Here is a 22,582-nt window from a genome sequence, read left to right as displayed (position 1 = left end):
ACCCCTGATTAACAAAAAAAAAATAGAGAAAGTTTTTAAAGATTTAGAGATGTTAATGTTAATTAAATCTCTTTTATCTGGACTGATTAATGTAATTCATTATTCACTACTCTTCTGGACAGATCTGTTAAATTACAGTTGATACAGAATACTGCTGATAGTTTATTTGATCACATTACTTCAGGCTTAAAAATATCCACATTTGAAATTAAGAGAAAGCACACAGATTTCCAAAGAGTGTTTTCCTGTTCAACGTTGTTTTGCTATGATCAAGCTCAAATGGTTGTGACTGACTTATTCTGGATTTGTTTCTGCTAATTATCTTTTATAATGATTTCAATTTTACAAGTAGTTATTACTTCATAGTTTCAAAGTATTGGAATATGAGAACCTGTGATACCAAACAGCTTCTCTAGATAATTTACAGATGCATTTTATTCAAGGAGGAGGGGACAATGGTTTTGTAAATTTTACTGAAAATCAAAATTGATGAAGCTGCATGACAGTTTAATAAAATGCAGTAAAATCAAGAGATTGCTGGAGACTAAATCAAGTAGGATACTGCAACAAAACTCAAATTACAGGAAAACTAAAAAAAAAAATCATATCCTGAAAAACGTTTTGTTTTTAAGTGAGAAGAAACTTTTAAACCTTATCAAATAGTCCTTTCAGTATACTCTTTTTCTAGGCATTTAGCAAATATTTAGTGTTTTTAAAATATAAATCTCTGTGCACATATAGAGGTTTGTATTTATAAAATTTTTATATATTTGAAAGTTTTCCTTTATTTTATATGGACATGAGATTCAGGGTTTTATTTATTTTTTTAATTGAAGTACAGTCAGTTTACAAAGTGTCAATTTCTGGTGTACAGTATGTTTCAGTCATATATATATTCATTTTCATATTCTTTTTCGTTATAGGTTACTACAAGATATTGAAAATAGTTCCCTGTGGCCATACAGAAGAAATTTGTTTCTCTATTTTATATATATATATATCAGTTAATATTAGAATCTAGAAAAAGAACAAAGACACTCATGAACTTATCTACAAAACAGTGGCAGGCTCACAGGCATAGTAAACAAACTTACGGTTGCCAGGGGAATAGGAGGTGGGAAGGGATAAATCGAGACCTGAAAATATTAACTACTCCTTTCAATACAGTCTCAAATGAACTACACAAATGAATCAAACATACGGATATCATGTCCCTTGTAGTGCGCAAGGGTAAAAGTTACAGGAAATATCATTAACCAAATGTGTTGCAGACTTGATTACACCTCCTCCTATTTGAGAAATAGTTTGAGGTGTCTTATAAATGCAACATGTGCCACATGCCTAATTATGGCTCAATTCCACATCTCCTCTCTCATATCTTTTGAACGTGCTGAGGTGATGATGAAAGAGGGCTTGCTCAGGAACAGATGAAATCATCAGGCCTTTCCTGACACACAGTCTTTTGCAACGGGTAAGAAAATTCTAGGGGAGCGGCTGGCCAGTCTCCTGGGTGAGAACAGACACCAGGCGGGGAGGCCCCCTGGGAGGTTCGGCCTCACCCCGGAACCAGCCGTCCACTCCTGGGGGGCAATGGCTTCTGCCTTTTATGTCATTGTCTCACTTTCGGCCAAAACAGCCTCATGGAATTCTTCTAACATTCTCATGTGACTTTTCAATCATCTAGACGTTATTGCTAAGTTACAAGTCAGTTTCTAACTACATTCTTTTATATTACTAAACCCCAGAAGGGAAAGGAGAGAAAAGGGGAGGGAGGGAGGAGAAAAAAGTGTAAGTGCTGCTTTCAGCACCGCTACCCACGTGCTCAGAAGACAGGAGAGGAAGGCCATCTCCTTAGGCAGCTCCCCCAGGACTGAAGAACTCCAGCTCACCCATATTCCTCCCCGACAGGGGATCGACAGTTGGACCACTCTTTACAAGCAGCATGGAATGCCAAGTGTTGTCTTTAACAGTCTGAGAATTATCAAGGCACAAACTATATATGGGGATTTTAATTACCCACTGATACAGCCTTCTCCAATTTGGGAGGGGAAAAAATTATTTACAAGAAATTTATCTATAATTGGAGTCATGAACAGCCTCTCAAGAGCAGGCTTTGCAGATCCCAATATCCTTCGAGCTCTGTTCTAACTCAGATGGTGCTGGGACAGCCTCTCTGAGTCCGGGGGATCACTGACTGAGATGGTCCTTGGTGCTCTGTGCCTACTTTTTTAGGGTCTTATCTGCTTCCCTGATCTGTCTTCCACACACACGTTTCTACTCTCTCCAGGCTGCCGACTTCAAGTCTCTTCTAACAAACTTGTCTCCTAAGCTTCTTCACCTGTCTGTCTCACATAGCCTTAATTTATGTAGTATATATTTATACTGATGACAGAAATGTCTATATCAATTTTTTTTAACTGTCCTCAAGGGCAGTAATTTTGTCCCAGTAATTTTCAACACTCTGACATGGCCCAAAAGACCCGCCCTGAGCTTTGCTAACTTTTTAAATCAAGATTTTAAAAGATATTATCATTACCTTTCTCTACCTACCGTCAAACACACGTGTGTACCCACACACACACACACACACACACACACACACAGGTACACATACGCCCCCTAGACAATAATTTCTCAATTTCAGTGCAAAATCAAATTATACAAATTGATCTTCTAACAACAGGGTAAAGCAAGTGAAAGATAGAAACAGAACCATGATTTATAGTTAATTGCCCAACGAAGGCTACAGTGTGCAAAAACATCACTGCTTCACTTAGGAAAGTATTTCCTGTTCCCAATATTAGTAATACAGCATGGTAATAAGGACTGTGCCTCCTTTAACCAGTTCAAGAAGAGTCTATGCTTGCACATTGATTTTTATCTATAAATAACTGAAAGGACATTTGTGAACATTTTTTTCAAACCAGTAACTTTGACATTTTTCTAGTTTCCTTGAAGTACAACTGACAAATAAAATTTTAATTTTTCTAGCAAAACATTAAGATTAAGAGGCTATGGGTGTAGTGGGGTTATCCGTGATCTTTATTTTCTTCTCTGTATATTACAACAGTTAGAAAATTCTTCACAATAAGCGTCTATTATTTCAGGGATAAAGATCAAAATCCCAACACAGCTCACCTGATCTGCTGGCCTTGACTGTCTCCCTACCCTTCTCTGGGCTCCAGCCCAAGACATCCATTCATTTCCCTAAAGAGCCCTTTGCCCACCTACGAAGCTGCTGTTCCCTCTGACTGGAAGGTTTCATTCTACTCCATCTTTACTTAGGTAATTCCTACTCTAATCTTCAGCTCAGCCCAGACCATTTTTCCCAAGGAGGCCTTTTCTCACTTCCCAGACCAGACAGTACCCCCTGCTAAAGACACTTCACTGTCCTCTACTTCTCCGGGGCAGCATTAATGACTGCAGTTGATACCCGTGCCTTCCTTTCATCATTACTTTCTTTCTCTAAACCATAAGCTCCACTAGGCTCAGTTTTGCTCAACGTTTCATCTCCGGCACTTGGCGTGGAGTAGGGACTCGCTCAGTATTTGTTAATGAAACGGAGTGGATGTTTTTATTACGTTAGATGTTAGACTAGCCATGAGATTTATGTATTTACTACATGATTCTTCGACAAATCTGAGCTTAGAAAAGTGTTAATTACACAAATGCATTATATAATGGTTTCCTGGAAATCTGACAAATATATGAAATACAGGGGCATATATCAAAAAGTGTCTCCAATTACCAACATTACTGCAAGTGAATAAAGAGAATGTCAAATGACTGCAATGTACATACTAAAGAATTTCATTTGTTGAGACATTTCTGCTCATTAATCCTGATAGAAACTATTAAATATTCTCTGTAGCTCAGACAAAGCAGCTAACTACTGGTATAAATCTTCATAAGCCTCTAAAAGGACTTAAAGGACATAATAAACCCTATTTGTAAGACATACACATGATTTGAGGTTGGCTCAGTTTGGGTGTCCAATTAAAATTATTGCTAACTGCACTGCGGCTGTGCCCTGGGGGACTTATTCTGGGACTCCAGCTCAGTGGCCCTGTGGTTTTCTTCTGCTGTAAAGTACACCCTTTCAAATATAAAATCAGACTTACTTGCTTAAGAAAAACACTAAACTATATGCTTTAATTTGCCATCTGCAAGAAGCTAAACTTCGTTATTACAAACGCACAAAGCTGGTGAACTAACAATGTTCAATGCAAAAGAACACTGCCCCTAGAAAGTATGAACAGGAATGTACAGTTGTCAATTTTTGATCTTCTATTGTTTAGATTATCTACTCCGTGAGTCTTCCAAAAGGAATCTGAAATTGCACATGGGCTTTCTGCAGCCTATCTGCTGAGCTGTGGATTTCCTCCAGTTTGTTTATGGGCATTAGTTAAACCCATGGAATATTAATCAAATGAAAGGAAAAACCAGAAAGTGGATAAAAGTTGTGTATTACCTATGGTTTGGGATTATCTTCCCATGATCACATGGAACTGAGCAAAGACCATGCATGTAATTTCTCACATTCTATAAACTGTTCACCTCTCCCTTCCAGTTTTTTTACTGCTTTCTTTTGTTCATTGTAAATAATGAAAATTAATATTCCATCCTTCCAAGCAAATCTACTGTATTTGGTGGAGACCACACATTATCTCTGTTCACATCAGCTGGTCATTCTCCATTGGTTTGCAGCAATGCTTATACTCATCCAACTCCCTAATAAATTACTGACAGCAGCCAACAGCAGCCCAACCCCAGAAGATTAACCCATCCCTTACTGTTTCTTAGAAAATTGAGGTCATCTAATGTGACCTTTCCTAACATTTTGTTTCCTTCAATCTCAAAATCTCACCTCCTCTGTTTCAGCTAATTTTTCTATCAGAAAAACAAAACAACTTAACAACAAAAAAAAACCTTCCTGATTTGGGGCTAATTAGAGATAAACATGGTTGGAAAACAGGTAGTGCTGAATCCTCTTCCATCATCATGGGCAATCAATTCAAATGTCTACATTTTTTAAATTAATTGCCCAAAAAAATCATCTAAAAGAGTTGAAAGTGAATGTTTCTGTGGAAAGAGACACAGGGATGATAGTAGGTAATTTTTCTAATTGTGCAAAATATCTGACTCTTTAATCTAGGTTATAAATTGAAAATAAAAATATTCCTTCTGTTTAGCAAAAAACAATCTTCCGAGTCAGCCTGTCCTTATATATAAGGAGACAGTCCGGAGGGAAAATTGACGTGAAACTTCTCGTCACTCTAACCTGTACGTTAGATCAGCTGTGACGGGAGGGAGGGGGATTCAGACCCATCAGAGAAGTTTTTCACACAATTCAACCAGCCCTCTTCACAGATTGAGTCCCGGGAGACCACAGCATCTGGGAATGGAAGATGCGTGTGTCTGGTCTGAAGAATTTCCCAAATGATTCCGACAGAGTCCCCTGAGTGAAGAACTCTTCCCCTACGCTGAGGATGACTGTCACAGAAAATTCATGGGTTTGTCTCCTCAGCTCAGAGGAAAAGGAGGATACTAACCCAAGCAGGTGTTTTTGTTTTGTTCAGTCTCTTCCTCAAAAAAAAATTTTTTTTTCAAAAATCTGATTATCCTACAAAAAACAATGTAAAAATACGTCTTCATCTTATGAGACATGATCTCATGAAATGACACATCAAATTTTTATTATCAGGGGCTATAAAAAATTTCTAGTAAATGCTCAATTCAAAAACAACTCTGACATTACCACTTATTATTAATTCTGTTTCTCTCAGGGTGACTGTATCAGTACATATATCAGAGTATAAACATGAAAGGCTAAATTGCCTCTCCAAAGGCTACCTTTCCCTTCTGGCACCTGCCCAGGAGAAAGCATGGACTATTTAAAGCGCACACAGTGGTTACTCTTTTCAGGCGAAGTGAAGGAACTTGCAGAAGAGATTCAACGTTGTTTCCACTGTAAGAAGCAATAGAGCTCACTTGCTGATGTGGACCACTAAGATTTTGCTTGAAGAAGACTCACTTAGACCAGACAAAAATCTCTAAACTGGTTGCATTCTTCTAATAAAAAGCATATGCCTGAGGGAAAGAATACAGCAGAAGTCATGCAGAACAGGAGAGCCTACAGGGTGGGAGAAGATGTGGGGCAGAGGGAGGCAGGACATGGACCACCGACACCTTGCTCTGTTTGTTTCCCACGGGCAGCATCCCCACAACCTCGCCTCCTACCCTTCCTGGCGTCACTGTTACAAACAAGGCTTAACGTTTTGACAGGCCAGTGTGAGCTGCCTTGAGGAGTGATAACTGAGGAACCATTTAGGGGCCCCAAAGACATGATATCTGATCCTTCTGCTTTTTGTGATGAGAAAAAGAGAGCAGCAAAGAAAGGTCTCCAAAGGAAGAATTAAACCTTAGATAACTTTGTAGGAGCAAGTTAGTAGAGTGGATGGATTTACTGGCTTAACCACTTGGAAAATCACATCTGTCAGCAAGAGTGACCAGATTTCTTACCACTTCTTCTGAAAGATTCGTCTGCTTCCTTTTATAATGTCTGAAACTTACATTGGAAATAGTTTTTATTTCATTGCTTGAAACATGATCTATGGTTTGATAGGTCACCATTTTTTCAAACACTATTTCTACCATCACCTCACATTTCAGTGTTTTTGTATACGTTGTGCTAGGTACTTAAAATGACTCTAAGATACCAACAGAAAAAGGAAAAATTAGATTCACAGTTAATACCATTTTGAACACACGAACACAGTCAATTCCTTATAATATGAATTTCCAACAAGCATCCTGTAGTTCCTTATATGTTTTAAGTTTAGGGGTATCCTAACGGCGATGGCATCAAAAAATAAATACAGAATAAATGCAATTCAATATTCATCTTTTTTTTTCAGTCTATGTAGTGAATATCAAAATTTTCTAAGTCAGTGGTTTCAAAATAGCTGCGTATTGTAGTTATTTCATTTAAAGAGCTTTTTTAACATACTAACCTCAGGAGTTAGTACAATGATATTTCACACCGAGCTATTACAACTAACTATCTTGGTTTATTTCTTACATATTTTAAGTTTGCCTTTCAGTTAGAGAGGAGCCTTTAGTCTGCTTTCAAAACTTGAGTCTGCTTTCCAGATAAGCCTCATTTTCTCACTCTGACTTTTGTATTCCGTCCTCCTTTCTACTTTGTAAGGGATGGTAGTGTTAATTTTGGAGGCCAAATCTGGGTTCAAATCCTGTTCTCACCACTTACGGGATGTAAGACTACAGACAGACTACACAGTCTTTCTGGATCTCCTGGCATGTTACAATGAAGGTAATCATATCTGCCTGGAGGAATTTGCTCGGCCACCTGTGTAAAGCACCCTATGCCGGGCATTCCCTTATGGGCCCACCTGGTTTGCAGTAATGACGGGGTTACATCAGGTTAGGCACTCAGCACAATATGAAAATACCATATATATTCAGTATATACTGATATCAGCGTACACTTGAGCATACATCTACTTTGTGTCTAATCATGTGCATAGATACGTATGTCATGTGCAAACGCAATATATCCATGTGTGAAGTAGAATTTTCAAAAAAGAAGTGGGAGAATGCAACACATGAAGTGTCATCATTCTTCACTTTGTTTACTTTGAGTCTTTGTAGAAACTCTGAGGGCCCTGGGCCAGTTACATTATTAGACCTCAGATTTAAAAAAAAAAAAAAAAGTGTGGTTAAAAGATCCACAGACGGGAGATTATCATACGCATACAATGAATGGGATGTTTGCAAAGCTAAGTTTACTTAGGGAATTAACAGAGGTGTAGGCCTGCCCTTGGCAGCAGGAACAGCACTTTCTTTACACTTCCTAGAGAGAAAGCTTTGTTCTGATCCTTCCTCGTGTGAGCCTGAAACTCCGGAAGCTGATAACCATGTGCAGAAATCTCACCTCCGACACAAGGCGAAAAAAACGCACTCAGGTGAACCACAGGATAACCGCGGACACTTTTAATCACTGACTTGGCACTACCCTGTAAAGCAGGCCACCTGGAACACTTCAGACCCGAGCAGGCATCATCAGGCCTCTCAATTCCTGCGATCAGGCCAGGCATCTGCCTCAGTATTGGTACATTCAACCAGCGTGTGTCCGTGTGTGTTACTGTGAAATTTACACAGGTTGTGGCTGAAAACCGAACAGTTCATTCAAGGTACTATGACAGAACGTTTCTGTTACAAACCTCAAGCGCTGGAATAAAAGTAGGTGTTTTTATTTCCTTTTACTTAATATCTCCGAAGAAACTTAAAGTACTAGATTTAGCAAATGCTTTCTCTTCCACTTTACATTAGGAAATGGAGTTAAATCAAATTTTAAAGATAAGGAAGAGATTTTAAAGATAAGAAAGAGAAATAAACTACCCATTGCTCTGCCTCACCATGAATTTTATAATCCTGTCTTCTCAACCATAACGTTAAACCCTTATGCTCCACTAATTCTTATCCTAAAGAGCACTTTTCAAGTTACACAGTAGAATATGAGTGTCCTCCCAAAAGATGACAGATATTGGTAAAAAAAAAAAAAGGCTCTGCAATCAAGTGAATTTAGGAAATTTTAGGAAATGCTGGAAACAAGATTACAGAGGCTATTTTAAGGCAGTATCACAACAAGACTCACTAGAAGGTGTTATCCAAACAAACCCACAGACAGGTCTTAACAAAATATCTCTAAATACCTTAAGGAATATCTTGGGAACCGCTTCTCCTGAGCAACAGGTCTCACAGTGTGGTCCTCTAGCCCAGAGCATCATCTGCATCACCTGGGAACTTGTTAGTAACGCAAATCCTCAGGTTTCTCTCCTAACCAACTGAGTCAGCAGGATTCAGCAGGTCAGGAGGTTTGGCCCAGCAAGCTGGATAAAGCAGCTCTCCAGGTGATTCTGATACACGCTCAAGTATGAGAACCGCTGACCCACTTAGACCCTTCTTTTCCACTAAAGTGAAAACATGGTTTCTACAATCATCTTAGAAAAGAAAGGATTTTCAAATGAAAGTGAGTCTTAAAGACATGAGGCAGTTTTTAAAACTATACCATATTGCTTCTTTCCTTACCTAAACCTAGCGTGATTTAGAAAAGCACCTACTGCTTTACAAATAACAACGTGTTTTAAATCATTCTCCTATTGTTTTACTGCTTAACGGGGCAAATTCCTGATGCTTACCAAAGAAAATTAGTTTTCTTTCTGGTTTTGTTGCATATGAATGAGAACGAAAACATCACTTAGGGTGACATGATCCAGATTTCCTACATGACTCTGATAGACATAAAGAACAGCAGAAGTTAAAACTAATAAATCAATATGTCTTTTAAAAATGTTTGTCCACGAAGTATCTGAAATAGTCAAAATCACAGAAACAGAATGTAGAAAGGAGGGGGAAAACTGTTTAATGGCATAGAGTTTTGAGTTATACAAGATGAAAAAGTTCTAGAGGTCTGCTATACCACTATGTGAATATACCTCAAGCTACTGAACTATATGCTTAAAAATATTTAAGATGGAAATTTTAATGTTATGGGATTAAAACCACAATTAAAAATGAACAATTCTTAAAAAAAAAAAAGTCCCTATTCAGCTCATACAGTGAAATGGAAATACTGTGGTACTTTCGAAATGTTGGAAACAATATTATTACAGTATCAATATGCTCTACCCAGGAACTATGTATATGTATTGAAGGAAAAGATTTAATTCATTGGGACATAACATAAACTTATTTTCAAAATAAGGAGTGGGATTAAAAAGTGAACAGCACAGCACTGAGGGGCTAAGATCTAATATTATGTTAGGAAAGCAAACATGAAAACCCTTAATGTGAATAAAAGGAACATCCCCTGCTCTGTTTATTCCATAAGCTTCTGTTGAGTTCTAGGCACTGAGCGTGCCAGCTGCAGGGGAAACAAAGACAAGAGAGATACATCATTCCTGCCCTTAGGAAGCTTATAATACATTGGAAAGATATTTACAAATATTTACAAAAATTTCCCCCCAGAAAAACACACAGTTGAACAATTATTCTTTAAAGAAAAGATGAAAGTTCAAAAAGTAAATGTTAAAAAAAAACATTTTAACCATAGTCTTTATCAATATTTGCTGTCACGGTGTAGCTAAAATTCATTTTTTAGGTCCTAGGAATCTCCGAACATTTCAAGTTCAAGACGGGGATTTGAGGAACTGGGTTATAATAAAGACACCTTGGGTTAGTCTGAATAGACAAGATTTTTGAGAAGTGAAAGCATTTATTATAAGCTTTTAATGCCTCCAGCATGATCTCACATTTCCCTGCCAGCATCCATCGTTTCTCCTTGTGTAGTGCCTGACAGTTTATAAAGCACTTCCTTGATAGTTTTTCACTTGATCCTTACAACTCTTAATTAGGCTGGCAGATATTGTCTTCATCATTTTATAGATGAGACGCTGAGACAGAGGGAGATGAAGTGACTTGCTAACGGTCACCAGACTATTACTTGCAAAACCAGCAGTAAAAACCAGTCCTTCTTTTCACCGCACTACTGTATGTTATTTGTGAATTCCTTGACTCACAGTAAAATTAGGAGGCAACATTTCCAAAGTATGATACTTAAACTAATAATTAACAAAAATGTATGTACTTAGAGGCTGTATGGGTTGCAGGAGATGTCGGGGGAGAGGCTTTTGAGGAAAACTTTTCCTCCCTGGGTTTCTCTTCTCTCCATGTAATGAATACAGTTACGAGTAAGTTGGAAGAGTTGATTGTCACCTTTGTTGCCTTAAAGTTGTTGAAATGGCAGGTGTTATTTGGAAGAGGCAGAATATAAGGTGACATAGAAATTCTTCTTCTTTACAAACCACCTAAGAGGCTAACAAGAAAAAAGGTAAGCTGGAAAGAAACAAGAACCACCTTGTCCAAGAAGTGCCAGAGAGGACAGTGCTCTGCTCCACGACCACAGAACCCCTGCCCACCAGGGAGTGAGGCTCTCACCAGGCCTCCGGCCCCACATCCCAGGTTCTCCCATGGAAGGTGTAAGAGAAGGCGGCAAGCCAGAGCATGGGGCTCTGTGGTCCATCTCCGGCCCTGAGCTCCATTGGGAGGCTCCTTGCCACCCTATACACACTCCTCTTCAGAGGGACCTTGACATCTAGGCATTTCGGCGGCCAGAGGCCAACGTGCGCATGCGTAATCACACACACGTGCACACACGCACACACTCGGATTTCAAGGTCTCAAAGCAAGATCAATAAACTAATAAACTTGCCGTTGAAAAGGCCAAAGCTTCAGGCATGTTTTAAGCTGTATGCTCCTGATTAACCTCGGGGTATAAAGGTCTCCGACATCAGTGGTAAAAAGGACCCTAGTTAGTTCATTTGACTTTTCACAACCCAAAAACGAGAAAGTAAGCACAGGGTTCCCTCTGGCGACAGGAAGAAACGTGAGGGCTTACTTTTCTCATCTCTCAGCTGCGGCTCCAGGACTGTATTTGGCTCTGGCTTGGCTAAAGGTAAATGTTTTCACCTTGATCGTTATAAAGTACTTAAAATGTTCCTATCCGTTATGGGCTGGATTGGTCCTCCCCCAGAAAAACCCCTATTTTGAAGCTCTAACCCCTAGTAGCTCACAATGTGACTGTATCTGGAGACAGGTCTTTAACAGGGTGATTAAGTTAAAATGTGGCCAGTAGGGTGGGCCCAAATCCAATATGAAGGAGGTCCTTATAAGAGCAAATCTGGACGCACAGAGAGACAGCAGGGATGCAGGTACAGGAAAAAGACCATGTGAGGACACAGCCAGAAGGCGGCCATCTGCAAGCCAAGGAGAGAGAGGCCTTGGAAGAAACCAAATCTACCCACACCCTGATTATGGGCAGGGAGAAAGCACACTTCTGTTGCATACATCACCCTGCCTGTGGTATTGTGCTCTGGAGGCCCTAGCAAACTAACATACTAACTGAATCCTGTGTTCCCATCTGTATCATGATTGAGGTCTGATGACTTCCTGCTTGCTGACTAGTTAAACAGAGTGTCTAAAGAACGAAGCACTCTTCTCATTTCTATGCCTCATAAAATCGTGTAATGTTTAAAACAAAAGGATCCTTCGAGTGCATGTTGCAAATGTTCACGTCCTAGGATCAATGACAGAAGAAACCATTTCATGTACCCAATTAAGGTCTTAAATGAACCATTTTTAGAAAAATAACCATTAAGGACTTTAAAACACTCTTTCCCCTGATGAGATGAAAAGAGTTTCAACGTATTACTGCATCTGTTTGCAACATGTCGGAGTTGGCAGACAGGTTAGTCTATAATCGGAAGAGGCTTGCCGTTGGAAAGCGGGGCGTGTAATATTCCTCAATATTTTGCCTGATTAAGGGCTTAAATTCAGAAGGCTTGAACAGACAATCAAAATCTGTGAATATGTGATCTTGTGATTAAACTTCCCTGGTGTCTTTGCCCCAAATGTGTACAAATTCCCTACACAACATTTTTCCCCTTGGTGTTTTATACCGTCTTAGGTACGACTCTAATTTGGGTCACATCTGTATGGTAAAGGGCTCTGAAAGCACAGGAGATTGTTAGATAAAATTAGAATTCATTGCGTTACTAATTCTAAACATGGTTCTGTCGCTCACTTGTGTTGATCAGTCTCCAGTCACATGCTTTACTTTCAGATTCCCGTGTCAGAGTTTACTTACACTCTCAAGCTACACTGGATGCACAACAAGCCTCCGTGTTATTAACTGCCTTAGGAATTTCTGGATTGTAATTTTTATAGCAAAGATTTCTGAATACTTTTACCTTAAGCCTTAGCTACCGCAGAAAGAGAAAGTTATTGATCAGTGTTTTCCAGACAATAGCTTCATTGTCTTAGGGGAGAGCAGGTGAGACAGACAGACAAACCAATTTGATCATTAAATCAATTTCAAGTAACTTGATTAAAAACTGAGTAAGACAGAAGATAACGCAGACGGATTCGAAGTCACAGCTGAGTACAACTTTCTCTCCCATCCAGCGCTAAAGGTTCCACATGATGGGCCTCTCTTGCCCCCTTGGGCAGGACGACCTAGGAGAGGAGGAATATTATCACAACTAGTGAATGATGGAGACAGAATCGGGCTTGCAATACAAACTCTCGCCTTTCCCTTGAATGAATCTGCTTTCTGTTCAGTATTTTGCCCAGAGGAGAAACGGCAGAGGCCTCCAGTTGTCCAGATGTGCCATTAGCTATGGGCGCAAGTCTATTAAATTCTGCTGAGAACTGGCAGCGAGCCCCCCTGACCTAAGATCTAAATGCAGATTTACAATCAGCTTTAATCTCCATTTGTCACTTTAATCTCCGTTTATCTGTCTTCTCTACACTGTTTCTCATTTGGTCTGAAATTGTGGAAGCCAAGGAGAGAGAGTGCTGGTTTTGACTCTCTAAAGCCCTCAGATTTATATGACACTGGCATTTTACTTCATTTTGAGCGTGAAATAAACACATTTTAAAACCTGACAAATGTGAAAATGCTATGACAGACACACAAAATACATGGAGCTGGCAGAGGCAGAAGTGAGTTCTAGATAAGGGATTCTGGAAGGGTTTCCATGAGAATCTGAAGTAGAATTTGAAAGTATTTTGGATTTGGAAGAAGGCAGTTTACAGAGAAAAGTAAGGAAAACAATTCCAGGTATAAAGAAATAAAATGATTTTTAATTCTTTGTTAAGCAGGGTTTAAAAAAAGTGTATTGCTTTATAATGCATGCTGTCTAATCTCCAGACATGGTATAAATGTTACCTACGTATCTATAAAGATATACATATAATATTCTGTTTGTGCATCCACGTGTGTAAACCTCAGAGAAAGAGGGGAAACATTGAGAAGAGACATGAGATAATTATGAGTGGCCATGCAGACTTTTAATATTGACTCATACCTCTGATGTCAGAACATGGACAGCACATACTTCTGTATAGTGGCCCTGTGTTCATGTAATACTTATTTAATTGAAAAAGAGAACTAGAAAGACAGAAAAGAAGGAACAGAAGAAGGCAGGAAGGGAGGATGAATTATGATGAGAAACACATGATAATAGAATTACACAAGCCTTAATTTACTTGTTTATTTAGAAGGTTCTCTGGGACTGTAAAATGTCCATGGGACATTTTTCTGACAATCAATATTCATTACATTGATGAATACAGAAGTAGAAATCAATACTTAAACTTTCAACTGATAGAATGAGAAGTAAATGTCATGTGGATACTCATTTCTAAAAGTACCGGCTTTGTATGTCTGTCTTAATAAATCACAATTTAATTGTATCGTCTTTTCACTGATAGAACCCTAAGTCAATACTGTATGAGATTATTTCCAAATTTGTGACGTGCCTCCAATTATTCCAGTACACAATCCAGCACACAATCACTCAGAAACCAATATTGCTGACAAAAAGCATCTTCTCTCTAGGGTAAAATATTGAATTCCAAACCTATCCTCAACTCACCACCTCTTTCTTTCAGTGATTAAAAAAAAATTAACTTCTTCTGTCTTGTAAATTTAATAACCATCATCTCACTTGTGTCAACTAAGCTGGATTATGACAACTGTTACAGCTGCTCCCCAAAGACATTAGAAGGGGGAAGATGAGGGTGTGACCTTGGCAGAGAGTTCAAGGCAGGTTTCCCAAGGACACGAGGCTTGGGCTGAAACCCAAAGGATGCGCAGGAGGTCGTTTATTGACGGGGGGGGGGGGGGGTGGATAGGTAGAAAAGGGGGCAGGTGGGTCCTGGAGGGAGCCTGACTTCTGGCCAATGTGCTGGGAGCGGAGAGTGTCAGACAATGAGGAACATGGGAGCCATGTTAGGCAATTAAGTCTTTCTAGAAGCACTGGAAGACACTGCAGTGCTAGAACCAGAGAGGTGGCATTGTAAAAAGACCTCTATGGCTTCATTAGCAAACCTGAACAAGAAACTTCATCTTCCTGTGCTTCCAAATAAGACTCAGCTGGCTGCAGCAAATGGTACTGACACAAAGAGAGCCCAGATGCTTATGAGACAGGGCATTGCCCCGGCTCTCATCCAGAGCTGGTCTTTATGTAGCCAGAAATGCCATACCCACCCGCCTCACTCCCACAACGCCTCCTTGTAGGCAAGAACTCTTCTTGCCTGTGCCCTGCCCTGTCCCCAGGCACCTAAAGCAGCGTCTGGCATACTGCATGTATGTTTTCTTACCAACTGAGGGCCCTATATTCAGATTTTAATATTCTAGATGGAAATTAATACAAGACTTATCTCTACAACTCGACTCTGCAGATTGTCCATATGAACTTGCACCTGCAAATATATGAGCAGAACCAGCCTTAGGCAAGTGGCCTTGGAGCATCTACCATCTATGGACTACATACTGACTGTCCAAGGGATTCTCAGCATCTGTACAACAAGGTATGAAGGAATTGTTCAAACAATCCTCTCATGGTGCTTTTTCCCTACAGAAAAGCACATAACCCACTTTAAAACCCCTTTTATGATGCATAACATGCTAAAAATGAGCCCTGAGAAAACTATGCAAATATAGATCACTTATTTTTAGGTCAAAATGAAGACGATCTAAATTAAGGGGCTAGTTACTAAGGTTACAAAGAATGAGTGAATAAAGTACAACAGTATTTCAGTCAGTCTTATCAACAAGTACAAAAAACATGATTAACCACACATATCTCCACAGAGAGAGCGGTAACAACAGTCTTCGCCCAGAGCTGAATGCCTGCTAATCCAAGCACATTCATTGTTTTCTTTTTTCATCTGTTACACAAAATCTCTATCCCTAAACATCTATAAAAACCCTTGTCTCTACAAGCTGATGACAATGTAGGTTCATAGTCTAATAAACTCTCAACTTGCCCAGGTCACTTTGGCTTTAAAAAGGAAACAGCGTTTACTGTTTTAATGTAATTTGGCTTTCTCCAAATCCCAAAGACCATACAAGATGTTTCAGCCCTAAAATTCTGATATTCGGCATTGAAAAAAAAAATTATAAGTGCCTGAAAATTGTTTTATTAGACATAATGCTACTGCACGCTTAATAGACTACAGTATAGTGTAAACATAACTTTTACTTGCAGTGGGAAACAAAAGAGTTTGCGTGAATCGCTTTACTGCAATATTCATTTTATTGAATGGTCTGGAACCGAACTGGCAATGTGGTCCAGTATAAAGAGACTCTTCAAAAACAATCATCAGAATCAAATGATGGAAAAGGAAAACTAGCAGGAATTACTTTATGAGGAACTGAAGTCTACATTAAAAAATGCACCTGGTTGAAAAAGTCTGTGGAAAACTCTAAACGAGTGATGTAAGAGCTCGGGGCAGAAGCTGCCGTGTCTTCGTGCCTTCAAGGCTCTGAACTCATGTCTTCTTGCAAGAGCCCGGCTGAGTCCCATTTTAAATTTCCATCTCAGAGAAAATCACATTTCTAAAAATTTTCATTCTTAAAACTGGAATGAAATAGACTGTAACAAATCTGAATTCATCAGGATCCTACGAAATCAAGCTTCTTTGAATTTTCAAAGGCCTGTCATGTAAAGCTCCACACTTTAATAGCAATATTGCTATTAAAGGAAACTGACACAGCTGGCTTGCATTATTAGTAAACTATCATTACTCCGGTTCAATTTGGGTTTCACAAGTTATTTTCTTTATAGATCAGTAAGTCATACACCAAAATAAGTGTCATACTCTGCTTATAATCTCTTTTGCATCTAGAAAACATGAGCCTCTCAGTTCATTTTTATGCAGGATTTCTAAGTCATCATTTCTTTGTGCCTCTTGAGTAATACATGACAGAGTACAGAATAATAAATCACAGTTTACTACTTATAGAATGGCAAAAGCCACAAGGCTGTATACAACTGTCTATTATTTCTGCCTTCCATAAATGATATTTACCAGCAGAGCCCTAACTCTGACATTTAATCTCCTTAAATTCTGATCAGGTTATTCATATGACGTGTATGTGACTGGCTAACAGCCATTCTTCCCTGTGTCAACACTGAGGGAAAAAATTAACAACACAACGTCTACACGTTACTCATTTGCATGCCCTAAAGCCTTCAGCTTCTATATTCACACTCAAAGCACTTACCACCCAGGCTGTGCAGGACCAGGGCGATTCAAATACCAACTCATATGACTCCCAATAGCATTAATTCCCATTCTTCCTTCGTATACAAGAGGGACTGCATCTTAGGAACGCCAACCATCCTTCCAACTTTAAAGTCTGTTCTTTCATTCCATAGCAGCCCTCCTGCCAGTTCTGCTGATCCCTAGAATCAAATATTTGGTGACCTTTGGGATTGTTACAGTTGGGAGCTACCATCACGGATCTCGGTAAATCAAGCTGTTAGTGTCTGTAATGTATTATTTGCAAAAGATTCCTTTGGTATGAAAATATTCAAAAACAAGCAGAAATTATACACAAATTAAAAGGAGACTAATGGGACATACACACATTGTTTGTATTTATAAAAAGCAAAAGCAATCCAGAAAGTATTCCTAAGGCTTTGATGGGAAGAATCCAACAGAACTAGTTTCTACTTTTTTCTGCTCATCAGAAATCAGATATGGCCAACAGATGGCTTTGTCACAGTTCTGAAAGTTTCCTCATTTTAGACAGATTATCAATTACATGTACACATGCCCAGTGTAACACTGGACACACTGGTAAGTGTTTAACAACCAGCTTTCTAGGAATCAAGGGCCTGATTTTTAGGGTTTGCCAATTTCTGTGGTATAAATACTCCACCGTGGCTGATTTTAAGCTATTCATGGGAGGTCAATCACCTCACAAAATGCCTGAAAAATTAATCATTGGCCCCTATGGCCCAGTCTGAAATGACTTCAGCACACCACTGTGTGTATATTTGAAAGAGATAGATAGACAGACAGACAGACAGACAGATATACATAAATATCTCCACATATATGAAATACGTTGCTATATATCAGACACACAAAAAGGAAACTTAAGCATAGTTCTTAATAAATTGATTTCTTCAAAGTTTATAGCAGTTCTTTCTAAAGGTCAGAATTTCACTTTACGTCTCCTATCTTCCTAACCACATATCTTATTATCTTTGCCTCTGAGGTTCTGATCGAGTAACACCAACAGTTTTGAAAGGCAGCAGCATTTAAACATATAATTAGCTCTGGGCATATGTTTGGTGTCTAAAGTGAAGAAAGCCAGGTTTAAAAATGCAGACAGCAGACCTCTAAGTAATTTCATAATCTGATCTTATCATCCTTCATGAAGTTCTTATATGAATGTGTGCTGGTAAAAGAATACTAGGTTCACCTGAATAGAGGCTCACACATTCTTTTCCAAATACAGAGATAAGCACTGAGTTTTCAGTATACCATTAACCTACATATTTAATTGGTCTATTTCTATTCATTCGCACAACTTTCTCCTGCAATGGTTCATAATCTTAAAAGTTGCCTGAAAGGAATCCCGAAAACTCCAAACATCTGTTAGGTAGTCAGATAAGTGGGGGCACTGGGCAGATGAGGGGAGGAGAGGGAGGGTGGTCTGGAAGACGGAGGTATGCTCACCTCCAGCATAAAGGAGCTGTACTTCCTCTAAATGAGCGCCAGCAAGAAACCAGTTAGAACCCAACAGCTGCAACTTCGAGATAACAACAAGGACCTAATCAGACAGGACCCAATGCTCACTGTAATATAACTAACATTGCTGTTTAGGGCACCCCCAATGAGTTTTTCTCTGTGCATTATGGGTCAGGGCCTGTGCAAATGGGACGAGCATGACTAAGCACTCCAGGGGCAAGAGCTGTCAATCAATCAAGAGACCACCTCTAAGCGAGGGTATATGACAGGGGACCAAACAAAGACCAGCGCTGCTGTCCACCCTTAGGTCAGCCCACTTCCCATTCCTGGAGGTGTACTTTCCTTTTGCTAACAAGTCCACTGGGGTCATCTCCTTTTCCCTTCTAGGGTAACACATCCACCCACTCCACCTGAAGTTGAATAGTCCATACCTTTGAACATACAAACTGTGTACTGTCTGGGGTTGGGCAGCATGGCTCACTGCTGGGTAAGGGTAAGCTGGCACCACTAATAGAGAGAGAAGTGTGGCAATGTCAATCCAGTAGTCAATGCCCATGACTTTTTCCCCAGCAATTCCACCTCCAGGAATTTCTCTGCAAGATAAATTCCCACTGTGTGAAAAGGTATAGACGTGAGAACATTCACTATAACATAGTTTGTAACAGCAAACAAGAAACCATCCAGATGTCCATGAATGGGACATTGGTTAAATAAGGTATGGTAAATCCGTACAGTGGAATAACACACAGCCTTCAGTGGAGAGGGGAGGAGAAAGGAGGCAAGTCTTTATGCACTGAAATGAAACAAGTTTCAAGACAAGTAGTTAAGTGGAAAAAATATCTGTATACAGTATGTTACCACTTGAGTAAATTCATATAAGACTTATAAATACTTGTGTATACATAAAACATCAATGGAAGCATCACAAATACCTCCAAGAATGGTTGCCCCTGAAGAGGTCAATCCTTTGGTGTCATTTAAGTATTTTTGTGGTCCCAACCCATATACTTTTAGAAATTAAAAACATCTGGAAGGATTTGTCATGATATGTCAATTGTTTAAGTTTTAAAGGATTGTAGGGCCCCTACTTCTTCCAGAACCTTCCCCCTTTCCTCTGCTGAGGTGACATTTGAAGCCAGTGTCCCCAAGTTCACTGTCAGTACCACCATCTTTAGTCTGGACCTGACAAAGGTCAAGATTATTTGAGGCTTGAGGAAAGTTCTAGAAATCAAGAAAAAACTGAAAGGAGCTATAGATATATTGTACATATAATATGTTACCATTTTATAGTCAATATATATATATCCTGACTCTGGCATCAGTGCTCTCATTAATGACTTCACATTTTTTAAAAAAATGTAATATACATAACTATGCATATAGTGTATACATACACATAAACATACATACATATGAGAGAGAAAAGATATTTATGAATGATGTCAAAATATCAAAGTTACTTCTTGTTATTTTATTAATCTTGTTTTTCCCTTCAATACTTGTCGCTCTTCAATATTTTTCACTAAACCCCAGGTTGGTACCCCAAAAGTGAACAGATAGTCAGTTAAAACTACCAGTTAAGAAGCTTATCTGTCTGTCCAACCCTAGGCAAAGTATATATGAAACAAATAAAACAGCATTAACGTAGCCCTGGAGAAGCTTAAAATCTTCAAACAGCTACCACATTTCTCATAGAATTTTGGAGTGGTGGATTTACACTCAATTTCCCTAGAAACAGGAATGCTCTTCCTTTTTTTTTTTTTTTTCTTTTTCTGCCTTCCCTTAGACTCAAAAGGATGAAGATTTCTCTGAACTTAGAAAGGGAGTTCAAACCTAGAAAGGTGATTCAGAAACACTAGAATCATAGTAATGTAACAATATAGTTTTACACATGATGACTTAAAGTCTATGCTAGAAATAAGTTATCACTTGATCTTACTGGAAGATTCTAGAGATGTCTCAGGGACAGTCATATTTGCTACTTCTTACCCCCCTCTAACAATGGAAAGTTAAGTGGTTCATGATATTTCGAAAGAACTGCATAAACCATTACATAGCCCAATGATCCAGGGAAAAAAATTATTTTAATTCTGGAAAGAGTCATTTTGTTCATGTAAAGAAGAACATTGTGTGATTCACATGAGTAGTAGTTAAATCCACAGGCTGTGGAATCTTCCTGGCTCATCTGCTTACCCACCTATTTCCTTGGACAAGCTAACTGCACCCTCTCATCTGTAAAATGTGAATGGTAATACCTATGACGAAAAGATGTTGCAAGTGATTATGAGATCCTGCAAGTAAAGAGTTTAAAATTGCATGCAGGACGGAGACAGAGCGCAGTCAACGTTACTTTATAACATATACACAGTCATGGAACATCAAGTCCATTGTTAACAATCCTACTACAGTTTCTATGCTATATCTTGATTCCATTTCATTTCATTAAAGGGCAACCTCCAGCTGTATGGAAAGGTCAATCATTTGATACTTTTGTTATAGCAAGAGAAAAGAGAGCAGATAGTCTACGTTATCCTTACAAAAATATCAGTGGAATAAGACCATTCACCTCACTGTAAAAGTCATCGTTCTATAACAGTTTTTTTTTTTCCAGAAGCAAATGTATAGGTAAAATACAAGGATGCTGTTTCTCTCTCTCTCTCTCTCCCTCTCCCTATGAACTAGGGTGGAAACAATAATGTATCATGTTCAGCTGGACAAATGCTAAACATAAAGTTTACTTTCTAGATTACTAATTTACACGATGGAGAAATATCTAACATCAGTCTCAATAGGAAATAACTTACATGACATTTGTACCCCATGCCCTCCTAGAGTGTAAACTAATTAAGGACAAGGTACTCTAACCTCACTCGTGCTCAATAAATCTATAGAAACCAAAAGTCACAATATAATGGCTGGAAGTTAGCCTACACCTAGTAGTGTACAGAATGTCTTTTATAATGGAGAATACACCTGAGTTGGTCAACATCTACATGAAGGTGGTTTTCTAGAAATCAAGCGAAAGTCCAGGTCATTGTCATAATTTGGTACCTTCAATGTAGGTGTATCGAATGACTGCCTTCTGTGTGCCAGGCGCTGAGGGTGCCAGGATACATCAGACACGCCCGTCTTCCAGGAGCTTACAGACTAGTGGGAGACAAATCAAATGTATCGGATACTTACATTTTATGTTTGCACTACAAGTCAGAAAGTGATTACTGCTCCAAAATGTTTAAATAAGATATTGCAAGAGGTAAGAGATGGGAGACATTATTCCCTGTCAGTGCATTCCTACTTCAAAAAAGAAACTGACCTCCACTGTCCACGGGAGAGCATAGCAGCCTTAGTGTCTGTCTCATTTTTCCAAATGAGCATCAGTGATACAGGGGTGAACACAGCCGTCTTCCATTTTTTTAAATGAACAAAGAAACTTCCTTCAGAAGGTGGAAAACTCAATGAATATGTCTATCACAGCTGAAAGGAATGCTTTAGCAAATCAGGTTTATTAACAGTCTTTAACAAAACTTTGTTATTATTTATCATGGTAGTAGTGAATTCACACACACACACACACACACACACCCCCATATTCCCCAATCTCAAAAATATATTCTATATATAGAGGGTTATATTTTCCAGGTTAGGAAATTGGTCCACTGTCTGAGAAACAGGGTCTCAAGATGTACCATTCAACGCTTCAGACAGTGTTACGTCTTTCATTCAGAATTCAGGCATACAATTTGAAAAGCAACACCACCTTCAATGCAACAACCATTCCATTAGGAAAAATTCAGTGCACCCTGAGGATCAATATGTACAACAGAGAAAGAAATCCGTAAGTTCAGAGCTTGAATTCCACCTGGGAAGGAAAAAAAAAACAATTTCAACCTTGTTTTTAGAAAGAAATATTAATTTGTACAAAACAAATTTAAGAAAAACAGAACCATTT

General features: G+C 38.9%; 1 protein-coding gene across 11 annotated transcripts in view; it reads right to left on the bottom strand.

Moving 5' to 3' along the window:
* GPC6 (glypican 6) overlaps positions 1–22,582 on the bottom strand; it is a 1,040,045-nt gene that overhangs the window by 952,897 nt on the left and 64,566 nt on the right. For 2 of the 11 annotated variants that reach the window (XM_072976443.1, XM_072976445.1), the window contains 4 exons: positions 22,391–22,492; positions 21,947–22,067; positions 21,685–21,780; positions 19,065–19,140 (listed from right to left, as the gene is read on the bottom strand). The exons of 5 other annotated variants lie outside the window; for them this stretch is intronic. In XM_072976443.1, the coding sequence (XP_072832544.1) occupies positions 19,065–19,107 (43 nt within the window). In that variant the 5' untranslated portion in view covers positions 19,108–19,140; positions 21,685–21,780; positions 21,947–22,067; positions 22,391–22,492. Of the gene's footprint in view, positions 1–19,064; positions 19,227–21,684; positions 21,781–21,946; positions 22,068–22,390; positions 22,493–22,582 lie in introns of all 11 variants that reach the window. 4 more of the 11 variants (XM_072976444.1, XM_072976449.1, XM_072976446.1 and 1 more) reach the window with 4 other exon arrangements.

The sequence above is a fragment of the Vicugna pacos genome, chromosome 14, assembly GCF_048564905.1.
Source record: "Vicugna pacos chromosome 14, VicPac4, whole genome shotgun sequence".
Classification (NCBI taxonomy): Eukaryota; Metazoa; Chordata; class Mammalia; order Artiodactyla; family Camelidae; genus Vicugna; species Vicugna pacos.
The sequence above is the reverse complement of the archived record's forward strand: the minus strand, read 5'-3'. Positions and strand labels throughout refer to the sequence as shown.